Source organism: Patiria miniata, unplaced genomic scaffold, assembly GCF_015706575.1.
Source record: "Patiria miniata isolate m_02_andy unplaced genomic scaffold, ASM1570657v1 HiC_scaffold_5, whole genome shotgun sequence".
Lineage (NCBI taxonomy): Eukaryota > Metazoa > Echinodermata > Asteroidea > Valvatida > Asterinidae > Patiria > Patiria miniata.
The window spans coordinates 8,115,329-8,135,468 of NW_024037072.1; the positions used below are offsets into that span (position 1 = coordinate 8,115,329).

At 42.2% G+C, this 20,140-nt stretch overlaps 2 protein-coding genes and 1 long non-coding RNA gene across 4 annotated transcripts in view; 2 read left to right on the top strand and 1 right to left on the bottom strand.

Moving 5' to 3' along the window:
* The window catches only part of LOC119741103 (protein CIP2A homolog), a 28,411-nt gene extending 21,050 nt beyond the window's left edge, over positions 1-7,361 (bottom strand). Inside the window, exons 1-7 of one of the 2 annotated variants that reach the window (XM_038216775.1) lie at positions 7,225-7,353; positions 5,880-5,983; positions 4,956-5,115; positions 4,260-4,372; positions 3,193-3,287; positions 2,059-2,155; positions 302-424 (exon numbers count right to left, since the gene is read on the bottom strand). In XM_038216775.1, the coding sequence (XP_038072703.1) occupies positions 302-424; positions 2,059-2,155; positions 3,193-3,287; positions 4,260-4,372; positions 4,956-5,115; positions 5,880-5,981 (690 nt within the window). In that variant the 5' untranslated portion in view covers positions 5,982-5,983; positions 7,225-7,353. Of the gene's footprint in view, positions 1-301; positions 425-2,058; positions 2,156-3,192; positions 3,288-4,259; positions 4,373-4,955; positions 5,116-5,879; positions 6,016-7,224 lie in introns of both variants that reach the window. The other variant, XM_038216776.1, reaches the window with a different exon arrangement.
* A 1,739-nt stretch (positions 7,362-9,100) lies between these two features.
* On the top strand, positions 9,101-16,120 carry LOC119741656. The gene is made up of 2 exons (XM_038217496.1): positions 9,101-9,276; positions 9,681-16,120. The coding sequence occupies exon 2, from the start codon at positions 9,829-9,831 to the stop codon at positions 16,048-16,050; it is 6,222 nt and encodes a 2,073-aa protein (XP_038073424.1). The 5' UTR covers positions 9,101-9,276; positions 9,681-9,828; the 3' UTR covers positions 16,051-16,120.
* A 48-nt stretch (positions 16,121-16,168) lies between these two features.
* Positions 16,169-16,875, top strand: LOC119741662. Its single transcript, XR_005272761.1, has 2 exons — positions 16,169-16,374; positions 16,779-16,875. It is a non-coding gene; the product is annotated as an uncharacterized LOC119741662 (long non-coding RNA).
* Positions 16,876-20,140: the final 3,265 nt, after the last annotated feature.

The following is a 20,140-nucleotide window of genomic DNA, read 5'->3' on the forward strand; positions in this document are numbered from 1 at the left end:
GCCAACAGCCAAATGTAATGCCCTTAAGATGGTGTTTACTAGTACAACCGTAACGGGGCTAGAAGCATCCGTGGCATATTTGAGCTTACTAGAAAACAAAACGGTTGGCATCGGGTACTGCAATATCGCTGAAGGTTTTCTCGTAAGTCGATTCAGCTTAAACTTGTGAGGGTGCTGACAATGTTCATGGCTTGTTACATATTGCAAAGTGCAACTGGCTTTCTCTTTAACTAAAGTCCTCTTTACATAAAAGAGAGTATGGCAGAGCACATTTGGCCATTGGCAGTTGTCTTTGTCGTACCTTTTCTCCAAGTTCCTCATTCAGACAGAGATTAGAGAGGATTGATAGCGAGAAGACGATGACTGTCAGACTGCTGTGGGACAGATAGTGAATCAACGTCCTGTAGAATGCTTTCAAGTTGTCCTGTCAAGAAAAACACATGCAACCGCAAATTGAACACAAAAACTATCACACACATCTTGATCAGTGTTTTGCGAGGGGTTTGTAGAACAGGCTGCTTGATCAAATATTATGCCACCCTGATAGAATTTTGCCACCCTGCTATTTTTGTCATCACCAACTTCACATTTTAGCTAATACTAGTTCCTGATCATTTGAAAATGTGTGAAACTTGTAAAGATTCAAGCAGATTACTTGAAACTGTGTTCTTGGCACAAAGGCACGAACATGAATCTGAGGTCTTAAAACAGCAGCCTTTGAGTGCGTTGGATTACTTCCCCCGCGCTTACTCGTGCAAGCGAGACAGCGTTCGATTTACCTCTCACCTGACTTCTCGTGCTAACTCAAGCCTGGCCCAAGTAACCGACTCGCCGAGCCGGTTACTTGGGTAAGAATCCCATAAGGCCATGCAATAAACATGGCTGCCAACGTGCCGTCCAGCGGGTGCCTCAGGCCATGTCCAAAACGGGCTTCCAGAGCTACGGCTATAGCTATACGCCTATTGTCAGCGCGTCCCCGCGTACTTTCAATGGCGTGGACCTAGACCTAGCTCTAGACAGTTGATATTCGGATGAAGCATGTGTCAAGTCAAAGTTCAACTTTCCAGCTCTTGCACGAAACTTTACCCAAAACCGTTTGTTTATTTAGCTCCACTGCGCATGTCTGTCATCACGCGAGGAGCAGGCGCGAGTAAGCTGAGGGAAGTAATCGAACGCACTCTTAGTGTTCTCCAGTGCCTTTTGTTCAATTAGTACTTTGGCACTCACGATCAAGACTTTGGCACTTGCGATAATGACTTTTGCCCTATACGCTGTCCTGCTGTATCATTCCTCTGTGAAGACTACATCTGACTAGCACTATTGTTGGAATTGGACGGGGACAACAACAGTGCGGCTTTGGGAAGAAGTGCATATATCTCATCCTCTGTGATAACAATGTGAAATATAGTATTTCGGATCTACAATGGTTTTACTTGATGCTGTTGGATTTTGGCAAATAAAGTAAATTTCTTGTGAAAATGCATATCATAGGGAATATTATTAATGGTAATATACAACATTTGCAAACACGGAAAAAACGAAACTACCAAGTTATTATGAAATACCTCACTTGACTGTAAGTGAATAACAGTCTCAAGCATCCTGTGAAATCATGGAAACCTGGTGAATTGTCATTTTCAAGAAAAGTGGAATTTTTGATGATGGTCAGCTGACTATCAGCTTTTTTAAAATAATGCTGCCCAATTTTATAACAAATTTAGTCAGTCCCCTTTTTTTGCAATGGCTTGCACATCCATGAACAGGTGCAAGTCAGTTAGTCTGGTTCCCTGACCTTACAATTCCCTGACGTCTTTAAATTGCTCCGTTTCCTCTGATGTAGGGTCAGGGAATTAGACCACAAGAACAGCATATTTTTTCTTGAACAGCATTTTGTTTCTTTGTTTTTTTAGCATCTATGAACACAAAAACTTGAAACAGTTCAGTGTAACAATGTTTGCTATAAAAATACTTACCCCCAAAATCATCCATTTCTGAAACTTACAGCAAAAGCAAATGTTGTATGTTACCTTTGAAGTCACAATTTGAGTTTGTGCTTACTATTGACTTGATGTGTGCCTGCACTGACGCGTTGTGTCGACACAGATTGGCCAGTAGACCAAGACATGGCATGGTCAGCTCATTCTCTCCTCGTTGGCTGCAAACAGAAGATGAAAATGAAAACAAAATCAGTCAGCAGTGGCCAAGTTCGGGCAAGGACCATTAGTCGACTAGTGGTTGATTTGTGACGTACCTTACGCCTGCGCACTGATAGCAACGTGCGAACGTCTCTAGTCAAACGCTGGTCAAAATGTTATCGCAAAACTTCTGGATCCTGGCTCTCTGCTAGCGTTATGAATGCCCGTGGCTATTGGTTACCAGCGAAGCAACCAACCCCAGTAGGCTGGTTCCAAATAGTCGACTAGCGTAGTCAACCACCGTCGACTAGACAGAGTTCGGGCAAACGTTAGTTAACCATGTCAACTATAGTCCTTGCGCGAACTTGGCCAGTGTTGTAGACTAGTCCATCACAAGTCTGTCCAAACGAAAATCACTTTCCCAAGTCCAGTCACAAGTAATAGTGGATGAACGATAACCAAGGAGGGCATAGTTCATTTGAATAGCTTGTGACTTGACTTGGGACTGGAGGACTTCTGATTCACTTGTGCGGACTTGTGATGGACTCAACCACAACACAGCCAGTCAGCAAAAATGTTGGTTCTTTTGAAAATAATAAACTTTTTCATCGGAGAAGACAGAAGTGAATTTGTTTATACATAAATGTTCCAGTGTTAATGTGAAATTCCCATGTGCTTTTATGATTAAGAACTGGTTTGCAAACAAAGGGTGAGCTGACGAAGTGCTAACCCTTAGATAATGTGGTGCTTATATAGCACCTTAAACCAAAGGTGTCAAAGCGCTTCACAATTATTACCCCAGCTCATCAGGCCATGAGAAAACATCTAGCTGCAGCAGCTCAATACCAGCGCATATGACCCGTACCTTCACAGGTACCCACTTACTCCTGGGTGGCGAGAAGCAATGTGCGACAAAGTGCCTTGCGCAAGGGCACACGCACCATGACCCCGGGCTGGACTGGAACCCACAACCTGCAGCTTTACCCGCAGACCACGAATCCAATGCCCTTAACCACGAGGCCACAGCACTCCCTTAAAAATGAAGACCTAAACTTACACATTGGAGATCAGGAACCGGACCAGGTCCTCCATTGTATTGTTCAGGTACGATATGTGGTAGTTGTAGGTGACCCGTTGAAGAAGTTGCACACACTGTGAAACAGTTTACACAAACAGTTCTTGATCATCTAATACAAAGAAAAGCTTTGCGACAATGGCCATGCTTGAGCTAACTTATTACGCAATATTACAGCCAACAAAATCCACTTCCGTTCCCAACTTTTTTTCTTTTGACTGATATCTCCTCAATCTCTGGACAGTTCTGAAGGATTCAGGCAAAAAAGTGTCGGTTAATTTTGGAGGATGCATTGTGTAGAGTTCGTAGGCTGTACCCAGCATTGTTTATGTTCAGCCATTCATAACTGAGTCCTGCATTATGCTCGATATCATCCGCACTGCTTCTGAATGTCATCGGCACTGTCTCGACATATTAACAGTGATTGTTGTAGGATTTTGAAGGATTGAGGCAATGGTAACCCCTCCACTGGACAAATGAGCAAATTCATAAAACAATGATTTTGGAGGATTGAGGCTGAATCCAAGTTTGACATGGTGGCAATTCAGGCAATTCACAATGCAGTGCGCCACCAAGAGTTTGCCACAAAGAGTCCATTTTTCCAGCTTACGGTCAACAAAACATCGCCCATTTGAAGGATTGTCTGCAGAAAATTTAAGCTAATTTGTTTATTGATAGGGGCATAGCGCTCAGCTGCCTTACAAAAAACACCATATTGATAAAAAGAAATGAAAAGGGCAAAAAAAAAAACCAAAAAACTCAAATCATATGCTTACGAAACTACTGGCAGGAAAAACGAACAATTTCAAGTGTCCAGCGCTGCGAATTTGCCGACTATCTCCAACAATGCACTGGGAAAAATGGAATCTTTGGGCAAATTCTTGGTGGCGCACAGCATTGTGAATCACCTGAATTGGAAGATTTTTGCAGGTTTAACCCTAACTCCCTAGGGGGTGTGCAAAATCGTATTAAAATTGCAGGATTCAGGACTGTTAGGGATGGTTCCTAGCCAAAAGGGCCCAGGGGCTTAGGGTTAGTCTCCTACTGACCTGCATAATGACCTGTTCTCCAGCTGAGTCCATACTGACTCTGAGATAAGAGGCCAGGGAAACAGGCAGATTGTACGTTGTTTGTAACGTCTCACGAATCTCAGAATCGGCAGCTGTAAAACAAACAGTCCAACCGATTCAATGTGAACGGCAGAATTAATTTGTTGGCAAAACTAAGTGTACCTTCATGTTGTCGTTTGATCAGCGCCAAGCCTGTTTCCAGGAGAAACACTCATTTGTCAACAAGGTTGCAGTCAATGTACAAATAAGTATAAGTTCCTCTTAGTCTTAACAAACGTTACCACTGAATCATCAGTGCTTTTAAAGCACTTGTGAGAAAAAAAATCACAGCATTAGCCGAGCAAGACTCAAACCCACAATGCCCTTAATAAATGCTTACAAGTGCAGTCTTACAAAGAAAATGTCAGAAATGTCATTAAATTAAATTCAGAGTGGAACTCAAGTAGTAGAGCAAATGAAATATTGCAATAAAATGACGAACTCAGTAATTCAACTTGAAAGTCAAAAAACACAAACAAATTTTAAGTTGCACATCTAAAAAAAAAACTTTTTATCTTCAATTTTACAATGTTGCCAAACATGAGGAGTCAAAATGAAAAATGCAGTTGATCGTAAGCAAAGTAGAATACATGCAGACGTTATATGTACATGACAGAGTGGTTAATATCAACTCACCAAGACTAAACAAGAGAACCATTGTCCTCTGGGCCAGCTCAGTGGGTGTGGTTTGCTCATTCAGGATGTCTACCAGACATGTCAGGCATTCTGTCGGAAGGAGTTGCTTCGTAGAGAAGAAGACCAAAGGCTTCCCCCTGGAGCAGATGCCTATCAAGGTCTATAAAAAACATGGGAAAAACACAACAAACAGCTCAGACAAGAACTGCTCAAGGTGACACTAGTAGTACTTACTGCGAGGCTGAAACATCAGGGAGTTTGTTTGTTTGTCTGCGTCTCTAACTTTGAGTCCACTTCAGTGGCAATTAAGAACTGGAGTAAAACTCCACCACCAAAAAACCGGATGGATGGATGTTGTCCTAAATGCTTGTTTAGCATGCATGGACCCAGATGTATGCTCTTTTATTCAGAGACATTTCCTAAAAAGTAATACGTCAAATAGTCGCAACTAGTCAGGAAGTTGCAACTTTTTATCACACAACTTAACTGAGACAGACAATTATACAATTAAGTTCTGTGGCTGCAAATTTACTCTTGCAAAATCCAACGCCACGTGGTAAACTCCACACCTAAACTGTTGGACTCTGATTATGGTGGTATGCCTGACCCCATGTGAAGCATAATCGGTTTACTGGTGCAGTCCTCACTCCAACAGAATCAAACAAAAAATGCAGTTGGATTGTGAAGGCTTGGGGTGGTTAGGGTTTAATGTCTTTCTGAACTCTCTGAAGATTTCTTTCTCAAAACCTCCAAACTTATTATCTGTTTAGGAACTGTGCACCTGGCAGTAGCAGATGAGCTACTTTTATTATCACTTGATCAAAGTGATCTGAATACCAAAACGTTAAGGTTTATAAACTCAAGATTGAAAGGTGTTTATACACCAAGCATAAGGTAAACAAGCAATCTAAAGGACATACTTACATCTAGTTTTCGTTGAAGTTGAACCAAGTTGCTATCGCTGGGATTTATGCTGTACTGGTTTGCGGCAAGGACCACAGCTTTCACTGTTGCTGTGTCTTCCATTGCTGCTCGTCATTAGAAAGGGATAAAAGTAGAACTTAAGAAAGGAAGAAGTCAAGAAGTGTTGTTTGCATGTTGTGTAATCACTGTAATGATGCCAAATTTTACTATATAATTTTCATCAAAATATGATCAATCAACCATGTCAACAGCTTAGTCCACATTTCTGCCTTGCACGTCCACGGTATACCGTGGTTTACATGATGCATGTACTTAGTACATGATGCAGCAAAATGTTCTCCCCTCGTACATGTCGTACACGATCCAAGTACAAATTCGTCGTTGAATTTCAAATTTTTAAACTAATTTTTAAAGCAATGAATATTAATCAACAACTCGTTTTTTTAAGTTTTTGATGAGCAATTAGCAGTTAATAAACCTATACTCGGAAATACTTGGGCGGATGGGCACTATCCGATTGTCGACGAAACGAATTCGACAAACGACAACGTCGGAAAGTTTCGGAAAAGGGAGGAATGCCTTCCGTTTTAGTCACGTGACGTAAATTGTAATACAATGTACATGTATTACCGAAGGCTACCTGACCTAAGATTCATCAGGAATAGTCAGCATCTTTTGGTCTGGGAACCAGACTACCGACCGCCGGCCGATACTAGCCCCATAAATGTGGCCTATTTACTGGACTGCCACCGTAAACATAGGCCACACATCCACATGTACAAAAACGTGTCGACTTTGCCAAATTTTGATTTTCACATTTAGGCTTAGTTTGTAGGTTTTTTTGCTTTAGAAGCATACTCACCCTCTTTATAGGCTAATCAAAAAGTGCTGCCTTTTTCAGATGTATATTTTTTCGTGAAATTTCCAGATTCATTTTACACGTTTGCGTATCAAAATTTCAACATGAAATTTCACAAAAATTAGACATCTGAAAAAGGCAGCACTTTCTGACTAGCTTATAAAGAGGGTGAGTATGCTTCTAAAGCAAAAAAATCCTACAAACTAAGCCTAAATTTGAAAATCAAAATTTGGCAAAGTCGACACGATTTTTGTACATGTGGATGTGTGGCCTATGTTTACGGAGGCAGTCCAGTAAATAGGCCACATTTATGGGGCTAGTACGATACGCGAGCAGCAAGAATACACCGTCACCGACTGTGTTCTTTGTCCTGAAAAAAATACTTGAATCACGTTAATATCCAAACTTGTCTCCAAACAATATATCATTATATATGAAGACACTAAAAGTCGAGTTAAAAATAAAAACAAATGGACTCAATGTTACCTCTAAATTCCGGTGTATTTTGATATGCAACAAATTGAATAACCCGCTTTCAAAGTTCTCTTGCTCTCTAGTCCTTTTTTCGAATTGTAGTCTGGCACCAAATTACCTCTGCGCCCAAATACCTCATACGAATAGCAGATACCAGACGCATGCTAAACTGGTTGACTATTGGGGGCGCTGTTAGTGTTAATCGCGGACGACGACACCATCGAATAATAGATACGGTGGCGCTCTTCGTTGCGATGCAGGAAATTTCCACACACAGACATAAATTTCACTGGAAAATAGCTCACTAAAAATAAGTACAAGTAGAAGTATTAAGTTGAAGAGGGCAGGGTTATGATTTTTGAAGGAAATTGGGGTGGGACATGCCTAATTAGTAATTGCTAAAATAAAAACTAAGAAAGTACGCCTGCTGATCAAAATGTCAAGAACGGCCGGGAGGGGGGGGGGGGGGGTGGAAGGGGGCTGCAATTCTAGATTCGAGTTTAAGAAAGATACAGATACTAAAGTTTCACCAAACGTTTCATTTCTGACAAAGTCAATGAAACATGTACATGATCTTGTGGTTGTAACAATTTGAACTGAGTATTGAGACTCGGTTTCAAGATGAAGCATTATTATGTTCAGGCTTGCTCGGGGTACACAGCAATTAACATTTTGTTTTTCTCAGGTGTCACTTGTTCATAACTTAACATTCATTTGTTTGGTTTCAATCATTTGACTTAAATCACTTTCAAATATATTCCACAACTAATAAAGTAATGTAAAGTTTTGTTTAAGTCACACGATGTGCTCACAGATAAGAGCTCACAAAGAATTTTAAAAACTGAATTGGGTTCCATCCACTATGCTTCCTGGCAGTTGAAACTTTTGGCAGTAGGCCTTGTACTATAATAAAATAAATACAATAAATGTTAATAAAATTGAGAATGACATACCAGCTTTATATGGGCTAGATGCAACAGACAAAGAGGTCAAAACGATGTTAATGTTTAAAATTAATCCTTAATTTTTTCGGTTAAAAAAAAGAGGTGGCCTCCCAAAAAAGGACGTGGGTGAGGACGCTAAACATGTTTTTTTTTATTTGGCCTTACACGGCAGATATGTATGCTTTATGCAAACTAGGCACCCTTCCCAAAAGAATTTCAGGTGTCACCCCTTCTAAATATCTTCTCTATGACTTTTTACAAGAATATCTCTGCCAAGTTTGGTGCTTTTAATTTTGCAACAATACCTTGCAACAATTGGTCTAAGCCACCTGACTACATTTGTGAAAGCAAAATGAATGGTATAAGGAATTCTTTTTAAAGCAAGAGAAGCTCAGCAGCAGCATGTTCTGAGAAACACTTGGAAAACTTCCACATCCAGAGGCAATACATTGTACATGTATTTGCAATTTGAACATGCATGGTGGCGCAGTAGAGTACGAATGCTCGGTTATCATAGGTGCACGCCACCATAAACCTTTAAATTAGTGCGCGTGAGCTCATAAATATTTTGTGACCCCACAGTTAATTTTGAATAAGAGGTCCTCAGTGCAGCCTATAATTGGGATGGATTGTAGAAATATTTATGTCACTCAAATATTTGTGACTTGTGGCCGCATTTGGGTGATTTTTTTCCCTAAAAAAAGCGGCCGGACTTAAATTTTGTGGGTCTATTTCACTAGGCGGGGGGTTATATTGAGGGCCCAATTTCACGGCGCTGCTCAGCACAAAAATTTGCTTAATACAAAACAGCCTGGCTTATAAAAGCAGGTTATCAACCAAAACTCCACTGTGGTTTTCATGCTAAGCAAACAACAACTGAATGCTAATCACGGGCCGGGCAATATACAATCATAGGCCCCTTATAGAGTTTTGGCTGGTGTAGCGGCCAAACTCAGATAGATTTCTTATTTTTGTTTTGCCAAGTGAGGGCGCTGTTGCGGGAATACGGGAGCTAAGCAAAAAGCAACATGGCTTCAGCTCAATCATGTCAATGACGACAGAATTTGCAACCTGTGGAATTCTTCGCCCAAAGCATTAACTGGCCAAGGTTTATTAAACGGTTGGTTACTCTTAAATAATTTATATCAATGAGTCAGTAATAATGTGAGATTTAGTGATATCTTGTAAGCCTAAAAGTTGTACAAATGTACATGTATTTTCCACGCATGTTATTTTGGATCTTGTTATTAAGCACATGTACAAGTATCATACAGGGTGTACATAAACCCTTCTTGCATTTAGGTCATGGCCGATAAACTCATCTGTCCTTGTACATTGTAGGGGCCTACACACATGTGTACGTGTATTTAGCCTTTAGTTTGGACATTTGTGTGCAAGTATTTAGAGTACATGTACATGTAGGTGATATGTAATTCAGTCAGCTGATTCTGTTAATTAGGTTACACAAACTCGGGATTATTTCTTGTAACACATACATTTTATTTTCCATTTTATTTATTGTAGTCAATCTGTGCCTATACCTGAGCCTGACAAGTGTACGACTACCAAAACTGTCAGAAGTTGTACAAGACAATAAAATCTTCTGGATCTGCGCACAGCATATTTTCGTCAGTAATCTTTGGCAGATTCATCATTGACGTTTACTACCAGGATGGATAAAGGGGCAGAAGACCTTACCACGCAAGGAGCTACATGTCATGACCATGAGAAAGTTGACATGGACAGTGAAGAAACTGCTTTACATGAATCATCGAGGGCAAGAATGCACACAGAAAAGGGACTTGCCTACCAAAAGGACATGAAAGCAAAGCGCGTGTCACAGCTGTTCAGGCAAATAAAGTCGAAAACTGAAAGGCTTGAACTTCTCATGAATGAAAAGCATGACCAAGGTGAAGTACGCGCTGAATATAAGGAATGGATGTCAACTTACGAGGACTTGCTCAAAGAGAACAGCGAGTACTGTACTTTGCTGTCCAAGGAAGAATTACAGGAGTATCTGGACAATAGTTGGGACAGTAGAGATACCTACCTGAAGAACTTCAAGGTGTATTACTCCAACTGGGAAACGGTCCGGTCACAGAAGGAGCAAGATGTCGGAGTTCCACGCCAACGCCATGGCACCACTGACAGCGAAAACCTGACAAGCATATCACGCATCAGTGGAAGGGGCTCTAGAGCTTCCATTGCCAGCGCTGTATCATCGGCACGACTCAAGGCGGAGCAGGAGAAAGCGGCTTTGGAGGCAAGAATGAAGGCACTCAAGAGGAGACGAGAGATAGAGATGGCCAAGTTGAAATTGAGGTTGGAAGAAGAGGAGCTGAATTTGACCACAGAACTGGACATTGTTCATGCCAAGGAAAGAGTTTTGGACAGTTTTGAATTACAATCAAATGCTGTTTCAATTAGAGATTCAAATTCAGTTAAGCAGTTGAATAATGAAACTGTGTCCATTGTAGCACAACCCAATAACCAGTCACACTTGGTAGACCAGACAAATAGTGGTCAATCTGCACTAAATGTGAATGCTCATAGTTTTACACCAGAAAGTCATAACCAAAGTAGTAGTGTACAAGTACATGGTAAACAAAGTTGTAATAGTTCATCATGCCATAGTGTACCAGTGCCATTGCATGTCAATAATGACCATTCTGTTTCAGCTCAAGGTGACAAGCACTGTGACAGCAACCGAAGTGAAACTGGCATGTCAGGTGACAACGCTCTTCTTGCAGTTGTCAGACAACTAAAAAGGCCTACTCCTGAGATCAAGCGGTTTAGTGGGGAACCAGTCGACTACCGGAAATTCATCCGGCAGTTCAACACTAAAGTGGCAGTACATACTGATAATGACGATGAGCGAATGAGCTACTTGGAGCAGTTCACTACTGGAGAGGCATATAAAGTTGTCTCAGGTTTCAGCCATCTTCCTGCTGAGCAAGGATACCCTGCAGCTCTAAAAGAATTGGCATCTAGATATGGAGACGTGCATCTCATGGCCCACTCCTTCATCAAGAAAGCACTCGATTGGCCATGTGTTCGTCCGGACAACCCGAAGGCACTTGATGACTTCTCAATTCTGCTGGTTGAGTGTGAAAATGCTGTAAAATGCATTCAAGCAGTGAAGGTCCTCGAGTACCCCGACAACATGAGGAAGTTGGTGGGTAAACTACCATTCTATCTTCATGACAGGTGGAGAAATGTTGTTCGGCAGACCTCAGACAAAGGCGACACTGTCCAATTTAGCCAACTGGTTCGATTTGTAAAGATGGAGGCAAAGAAGGTGATGGATCCCATGTACGGCAGAGAGGCCCTGAGCCAAGATGTAAAAGGCACAGGGGCAAAGGTCGTCACCAAGCACACCAATCGTTCAAGGGGCAGCTTTGCAACCGAGGTTTCAAGTGGCCAATCCGAGCAGACATGGCGTAACAGAGAAGGAGACAACAGGTCAACAGCAGTAAAGTCTGGCAATGAAGTGAAGAACGTGTGCATATATTGCACTGACACAGGCCATCATACTGACAAGTGCAAGCGTCTGTCCAGTTTGCCTCTGTCTGAAAGAACAGAGTTTGCAAAATCCAAAGGTCTATGTTACGGATGTCTGAAGCGTGGTCACCAGAGTAAGGAGTGTCGCCATAGATCCACTTGTGACATTTGCAAACGTCGACATCCAACCTGCCTCCACGATGAGAACAGAGTTCCCAAGCCCGAGTCAAAGCCTAATCCAGATGGCAGCAGTGGGCAGTGTGCAAACTTTGCAAAGTATGCAGGTGGTAATACGAGGGCCGGTCAGCAGGGTCAATGCACCATGGCAATTGTACCGGTTAAAGTCCGGCTGAGAGATGGTATCAAGGCTGTACCAACGTATGCATTCATGGATCCTGGAAGCACCGTTTCCTTCTGTAGTGAGAGTCTAGCCCGGCAGTTGGGAGCAAGTGGTCCATGTAAGTCCATTACATTGGACACCATGGGTAAGCCCTACTCCATGAAGACGTATCTCATCGACGGGCTGAAGGTCAGCGACTTAGACATGACGAACGAGATTGATCTTCCAGTCATGTATACCAAAGACACAATACCAGTTTCCCAGCACCATATTCCAAAGACTGATGACATCTCCAGGTGGGACCATCTTAAAGACATCAGCTTGCCTGAAATAGATGCAGACATTGGACTCCTGATTGGTAACAATGTGGCAGATGCCTACACCCCGTTTGATCTGAAAACTGGTCCAGCGGGTAGCCCTCATGCTGCAAGAACTATGCTCGGTTGGGTGGTTTGGAATGTGATGAGAGACGCTGAAGAAGTACAGAGTGACATAAGTTGTAGTTTCTCTGTAAACAAGGCTGAGGTCACAGCAGTAGCAGAGGTAGATCAGCTCAAGCATCTGGATAGATTAGTTAGAGAGACCATCAACATGGATTTCCCCGAGAGGCTCATTGACGACAAGAAAGAGCATTCTCAAGAAGACATCAGATTCTTGGCGTCGGTGAACAAGTCTATCACTCACAGAGATGGTCACTACTGTATTGGTCTACCTTTCAAAGCAGAAGATGTAAAGCTACCTGACAACAAGTCAATGGCATTAAAGCGCCTTGATAGTCTGAAACACAAACTACAGAGAAACAGTGAATTCGGCAGTGACTACAAAGAGTTCATGTTCAAGATTATGAGTGAAGGCTACGCCGAAAAGGTCCCACAAGAAGACCTACATCGGGCAGACGGCAGGGTGTGGTATATTCCGCATCATGCAGTTTATCATCCCCGCAAGCCCGATAAGATTAGAGTAGTCTTCGATTGTGCGGCTACATACCTGGGTTCATCTTTGAACAACGTCTTACTCCAAGGACCAGATCTCACAAACAGTCTGATGGGTGTACTCCTGAGATTCCGTCAAGAGGAGATAGCTATAATGGGAGACATAGCCACAATGTTTTTCCAGGTAAGAGTTCCCAGTGAAGACTGTGACTGCCTCCGATTCTTCTGGTGGCCAAATGCCAATCTCAAAGAGCAGCCGGTTGCCTATCGTCTGAAAGTCCACCCATTCGGAGCAGTGTCGTCACCGAGTTGCTCAAGCTTTGCTCTTAAGCAAACTGTTGAGGATAATGTTGGTGACTACGGAGAGGCTTCATGTGACATAGTGAAGAGAAGTTTCTATGTAGACGACTGTCTTGTCTCGGTTGGTACAGAACAAGAAGCTGCTCATTTGATCCAGAGTACCACAGCCCTGTGCAAACAAGGCGGCTTTCATCTGACAAAGTGGGTGTCAAATAGCCATCATGTTCTACAGACGGTGCCAATAGAGGAACGGGCAAAAGACATCAGAGAGTTGTCGATGGAGAATCAGAACCTTCCCAATGAGCGAGCTCTGGGGGTTTATTGGTTTGTGGAATCAGACAGTTTGGGGTTCAAAGTCAACTTGCCAAAGCAACCTGCAACACGACGAGGAATACTTTCTATCACAAGTTCAGTTTATGATCCTCTGGGTATCGCAGCTCCTTTCGTGTTGAAGGCCAAAATTCTCCTTCAGAGTCTTTGTCGACGAGACATAGGATGGGATGAAGAGATCCAGGGAGAAGATCTTAGAATCTGGAATCAGTGGCTCAGTGAGGTGAAAGACCTGGATCAGCTTAGGATCAGGAGATGCTACAAGCCTTCAGGGTTTGGGCAGGTTGTAAGCTGTCAGCTTCACATCTTTGCAGATGCTAGTGACGTAGGGTATGGTGTGGCTGCCTATCTCCGGCTTTGTGATGAATCTGGGCGCATCAGCTGTTCGCTTGTTACAGGCAAAGCAAGGGTTGCACCTTTAAAGAAGATGACTATCCCGCGTATGGAGTTGACAGCAGCAACCATCGCAGTTAGACTTGGCAAAGTGCTTACTCAAGAGCTGGACTGCGACATACATGGCACCTACTACTGGACAGACAGTATGACGGTATTGCGGTACCTCGCAAACGAGAGTTGTCGCTTCCAGACCTTTGTTGCAAATCGCATTGCAATAATCAGAGATGCCTCTTGCTTGCAGCAGTGGAAGTATGTGAATACCAAAGTCAACCCTGCTGATTGCACAACACGTGGTCAGTCAGTGAAAAGGTTTCTTCAGTGCTCCATGTGGTTTGAGGGTCCAGGCTTCCTGTCTCAGCCAGAAACAGAATGGCCTCAGCAAGATGCCGATCTTACCAAGCTACCAGATAATGATGCTGAGGTGAAGAAGACTGTGCTGATGACAGCAGAGACACCTATCAGTCCGGTTGACAGACTTCTGGAGCACTATTCAGATTGGACCAGGCTGAAACGGGCAGTTGCTTGGATATTGGTTGTGATGAAGCGCCTCCAAGATAGAGTAGCTGCAAGCGAGAGGTTGAAACAGGAGCCAGCACAGCAAGAGTTAGAACAGCAAGAACCCAATGCGTTGCACCGTTCACAGAAGCTCGAATCAGAGCAGAGCAGAGTTAAGCAAACTCTTTCATCAGGTGACAGAGAAAGTCTTAACCATACTCGACTTACCACAGAGAACCTTGAGGCTGCTGAGAGGGTTTTAGTGTACCATGTCCAGCAGAAACATTGGAAGGACGAAATCAAATTGCTCAACGAGACGGAGGGAAAACCATCCTCGGTAGTCAAGAAGTCTTCTTCATTGAGAAAGCTTGATCCTAAGCTGGTAGATGGACTTCTACGTGTTGGTGGTCGGATTGGTAGAGCAGATCTCGACTTTGAGTCCAGGCACCAGGTACTGATGCCAAGAGACTCACCTGTCTCCAGGCTTATTCTTCAGCATATACACAAGTCAGTTGGACACTTGGGCAAAAATTCCATCCTAGCAGAGCTTCGACGACATTACTGGATAATTGGAGCACCTTCTATCATCAAGGGTATCGTCTCGAGGTGTGTCACTTGCAGGAGATACCAAGCCCCGGCTGAGCAGCAGAAAATGGCCAGCCTGCCACGAGAGCGACTTGCGTTGAATGAACCTCCATTCAGCAAGGTTGGAATGGATTATTTTGGTCCCTTTGAGGTGAAACGTGGTAGAAGTATGGTGAAGAGGTACGGGGTCATATTCACTTGTTTGACTTCGCGAGCTGTCCACTTGGAGTTAGCGCATTCACTTGACACGGATTCATGCATCAATGCAATCCGCAGATTCAGTGCCCGTCGTGGATCAGTAAAGAGCATTCTCTCTGACAATGGAACCAATTTGGTTGGCGCAGAACGTGAGATGCGTGAGCAGATGAGAACCTGGAACCAACAGAAAATCCATGACAACTTGCTACAGAAGGGCATATCCTGGCAATTTAATCCTCCAGCAGGATCACATTTTGGAGGAATATGGGAGCGTTTGATTAGAAGCGTCAGGAAGATCCTCTACTCTCTGATGCGAGAACAGCATGTTCATCTGAGTGATGAAGCTCTCCAAACTTTGTTGTGTGAGGTAGAAGCTATCATGAATGGACGACCACTTACCGAATGCCCTAACAGTCCCAACGACCTAGATGTCCTGACTCCGAATCATCTGCTTCTTCAACGGTCGGGCGAGAGTCTGCCTCCTGGGTTGTTTGACAAGCATGATAAATATCCTGTTAAGCAGTGGCGACAAGTTCAGTATTTCGCAGACCTCTTTTGGAACAGATGGTCGAAGGAGTACCTGCCTATGCTTCAAGAAAGGCAAAAATGGACCCACCCCAAGCGGAATGTGACTGTGGGAGACATTGTGTTGGTGGTTGACTCTTCGCCAAGAAACTCATGGGCGCTTGGCAGAGTACTTGAAGTTGTCAAGGACAAGAACGGATTTGTTAGAAGTGTCAAGTTGAAGACAAAAACTTCTACTTTAGTTCGCCCTGTAACAAAGCTTTGTCTTCTAGTTGAAGGCAGTGTTGAGTAGTTGTCAGTATTTACAGACATATTGTTATGCGTTGTATCCACCAAGATTTCAAGTGTTAGTTTAAAGATAATAGTAAAGTTTGACCTTGTTTATTGGTATTATGTAATTGTTTATTGATTAATAACCAATTAGAGGGCCGGTATGTAGCGGCCAAACTCAGATAGATTTCTTATTTTTGTTTTGCCAAGTGAGGGCGCTGTTGCGGGAATACGGGAGCTAAGCAAAAAGCAACATGGCTTCAGCTCAATCATGTCAATGACGACAGAATTTGCAACCTGTGGAATTCTTCGCCCAAAGCATTAACTGGCCAAGGTTTATTAAACGGTTGGTTACTCTTAAATAATTTATATCAATGAGTCAGTAATAATGTGAGATTTAGTGATATCTTGTAAGCCTAAAAGTTGTACAAATGTACATGTATTTTCCACGCATGTTATTTTGGATCTTGTTATTAAGCACATGTACAAGTATCATACAGGGTGTACATAAACCCTTCTTGCATTTAGGTCATGGCCGATAAACTCATCTGTCCTTGTACATTGTAGGGGCCTACACACATGTGTACGTGTATTTAGCCTTTAGTTTGGACATTTGTGTGCAAGTATTTAGAGTACATGTACATGTAGGTGATATGTAATTCAGTCAGCTGATTCTGTTAATTAGGTTACACAAACTCGGGATTATTTCTTGTAACACATACATTTTATTTTCCATTTTATTTATTGTAGTCAATCTGTGCCTATACCTGAGCCTGACAAGTGTACGACTACCAAAACTGTCAGAAGTTGTACAAGACAATAAAATCTTCTGGATCTGCGCACAGCATATTTTCGTCAGTAATCTTTGGCAGATTCATCTGGTAACCTGCTTTTATAAGCCAGTCTTTTTTGTGCTAAGCAAATTGTTGTGCTTAGTAGCGCCGTGAAATTGGAGCTGGGCCCTGGGATTAAGAATCGTTTTAGGGGTGGTTGCATGCAGACCAGTAAATAAACTTCCATTGACCCCAATGATAAATGCTCCCACTTCAGAAATTCGGAAAAATACTCACAACTCGATCTCCAAGGTGTTTGAGACACACACCAAACATCAGCTTTCATTTTCTTGTCAATTTACGGGGGGGGGGGGGGGGGGGGGTTCAACTGATGACTTTTAGGAGATATTTCCAACCAAAGATGATCACCTCTTAAAATAGTCCTGAAGCCCCATCGCCATTATGCATTTTGAAAAACGATGCCTACACTCCATTGCAAAATAGAGCGCTTTTAGGGCCCGAATTTCATCAAGATTGAACGTAACTACAAGCTCAAAGTCCTGTGCACGGTTTCCACCCATATTTTTTTTTTTTTACAAACCCTCTATAGTTCATTGGCCCACAGCATGCTCAAATTTTGAGGGCATGCAAATCGTGCTTTGGCCGGCGTAGGCAATTTATCCATTATTTTGGACACTATCGAACAATAGGTGGCGCTCTTTGTTGAAGCATTTCGTCAACAACGTCGGAAGCTTCGAAGACTGCGGTGAAAACAACTCTGAATTATTGTAATAAAGGTGACGTAAACACCCATTCCCAAAACGCACACCCCCTCTACCGAGAGTCCCACCGAATATTTTGTTGGTACTCCAAGACAGATTTTGATGCATGATTTTGACAGGATTATTGACATGTCTTCCCGCAGCTTCTCCTGGGAAAATGGGGCCCCGACCCCTCTCTCGAATATTCTTTCTACCTCAACTGAAAATAAGTCCCCATGACAGTCCAAAAATGTCCCAAACAGGAAACGTTATTTTCTATCTGGAACTCAGACTTGTTTTTTTTTTTTCGTCTGTATAATACGTACTTAATAATCACCTCCATCATAAATTAATCCACATCTCGCGCTCGGCGGTTGGCAAGTGTTTTGTTTTTATCTGCTTGGCACTATTCTAGTGATAGGAAAAGTGATAGCCTAGCTACTTCTGACACGTCGACGTACATCTGCTCAGACCCTGCGCCTGGCTAGTGCCCTTGGTGGTGCAACCAAAACTACCACATATTCACAAAATTACATTTGACCAGTCGCAATACAAGGAAACTCGTTTTTTTTCGATGGGGACACAGGTACAATACAGGGCCCGGCGGATCCGGGGGGGGGGGGGAGGGCAAACGGGGGCCATGCCACAAATATGACACAAACAGTTCTGGTTTGTTTGTCATCCATGAAATGTCAAGCAGAAAGGTTTTTTTTAAACATTGTTTATAAACTAGTACTCTGTGATATTCAAGGATTTGCCACAATTGTACAATACTTCCTGAAAATATAATTACAATGTAGTTATGTTTTATTCTGAACCTATTCTGTACCTTTTCTTATGTAGGTCACTACACTGATAGAATAAGCATCTGCTATAATGTCACTGAAACGGCTTCTCACTGGAGTGGACTCTCTGATGTTGCTGAAGACTTTTTTCCAGCAGAAGCATTGACCACAAATGTCACAAACAAATGGTTTCTCATAAGTGTGCACCCACTGATGTTGTTGTATATGGGTCATTCCATGTCAGACCAACGCACTTTTTTACCTCATGTCTTCCGATTTTAATAAAAATTGCTGTGCTTGTAGGTCCTAATGAGCAATGAATGCACACCAATTTTTAGCCCGATCCGACCTACCATGTGGTCAGGGCAGAAGCCACAAAAAAAATGGCATTTTTAGAGTAAAATACCACTCTTTTGGTATAAATATGTCAAAACTATTGCAATTTTCATCGAATATATGTGAATTTGGTATTAAAATAATGAGGATTGCATGCTCAAATCACTTCTTTTGTCAAAATTAAATTTTGTGAAAAGTAGGTCACATGACCTTTAATGTGCTATTGTGACCTTTGACCCAATTTTTGTAATAATGTATCATTCCGAAAATCAACGAAATAAAAATAACTTGCTAGAGCATGTCTTCCTCTATCAGAATCTACTAAAAATCAGTTGGGGTCTTCAAAATTTACAACTTTATGACTATTTTTGTACAGTTGGTAGGTTACAAATGAGTCAATTTATAGACTTTACATAAGAAATACACCAACACAACTTACTATTCTGTTATTAATTTATCTAGATTTTTATGTATAAAGTACAAAGCCAGGAAAAACAAAATTCTACCTTCTGATTCCAAAGAAACTGTTTAATCAGAATATCTGGACTTGGAAGTGTGCTAACCACTAACAGTAACCAGGCCTTCACCCAGTACAGCGGACTCACGTCCAGGTGAAATTCATCTCAAAGGAACAAAATGCCAAGTCTGTGAGAGTCATTAAAGTTCAAGAAGCACAGTGATGAATGAGTAAAGGTAACTTTGATTGTAATATTAAGTATTATCTTCAAGCAAACTTGAATCCTAGACCCTGATTAGTCCATCTATAGCAACAACTGTGTGATTTTATATAATATTGCACAGCTATATTGCACCCCAGATATTAAAAATGTACGTGTACATATGTTGTGTTATTTCCTGTAGAACGGACCAATACACTACATGTATGCACGTACATCTTCACTGCGTGTACGCATTTGATATCAAGTTTGCTTGAAGATAAATTGGTTATAAATCCCACTTGCGCTCGTAAAACACGGAATTATGTAGTGCATCGAGTGGCATATGGGTCACGGCAGCATTGCATTATTTCATATTCCAAGCGCGCTCGTGGGATAACTAATTATCAGTGGCACCCAGGAGGGGGGGGGGGGCTTGAACCCACCCCCAACATTGTCAATTTGTTTGTTTGATTTTAGGCTAGTTTTGTTGGTCCAATCTTTTACAGAAATTTGAACAAAAAAATTTTTATGACGCCCCCCCCACCAAAAGCCAAATCCTGGGTGCGCCACTGCTGATAATTTACACTATGAGTCTGGTTAGACCTCATCAGCCCTCAGAATGAGAAATTCACAAACCAAGATATATTTTAGAAACCTTAGAAACAGAATAGTAAGTTGTGTTGGTGTATTTCTTATGTAAAGTCTATAAATTGACTCATTTGTAACCTACCAACTGTACAAAAATAGTCATAAAGTTGTAAATTTTGAAGACCCCAACTGATTTTTAGTAGATTCTGA

What these genes read in the sequence shown, in the direction of transcription:
- LOC119741656 (XM_038217496.1), top strand. Translation starts at nt 9,829, where the DNA reads ATGGATAAAGGGGCAGAAGACCTTACCACGCAAGGAGCTACATGTCAT.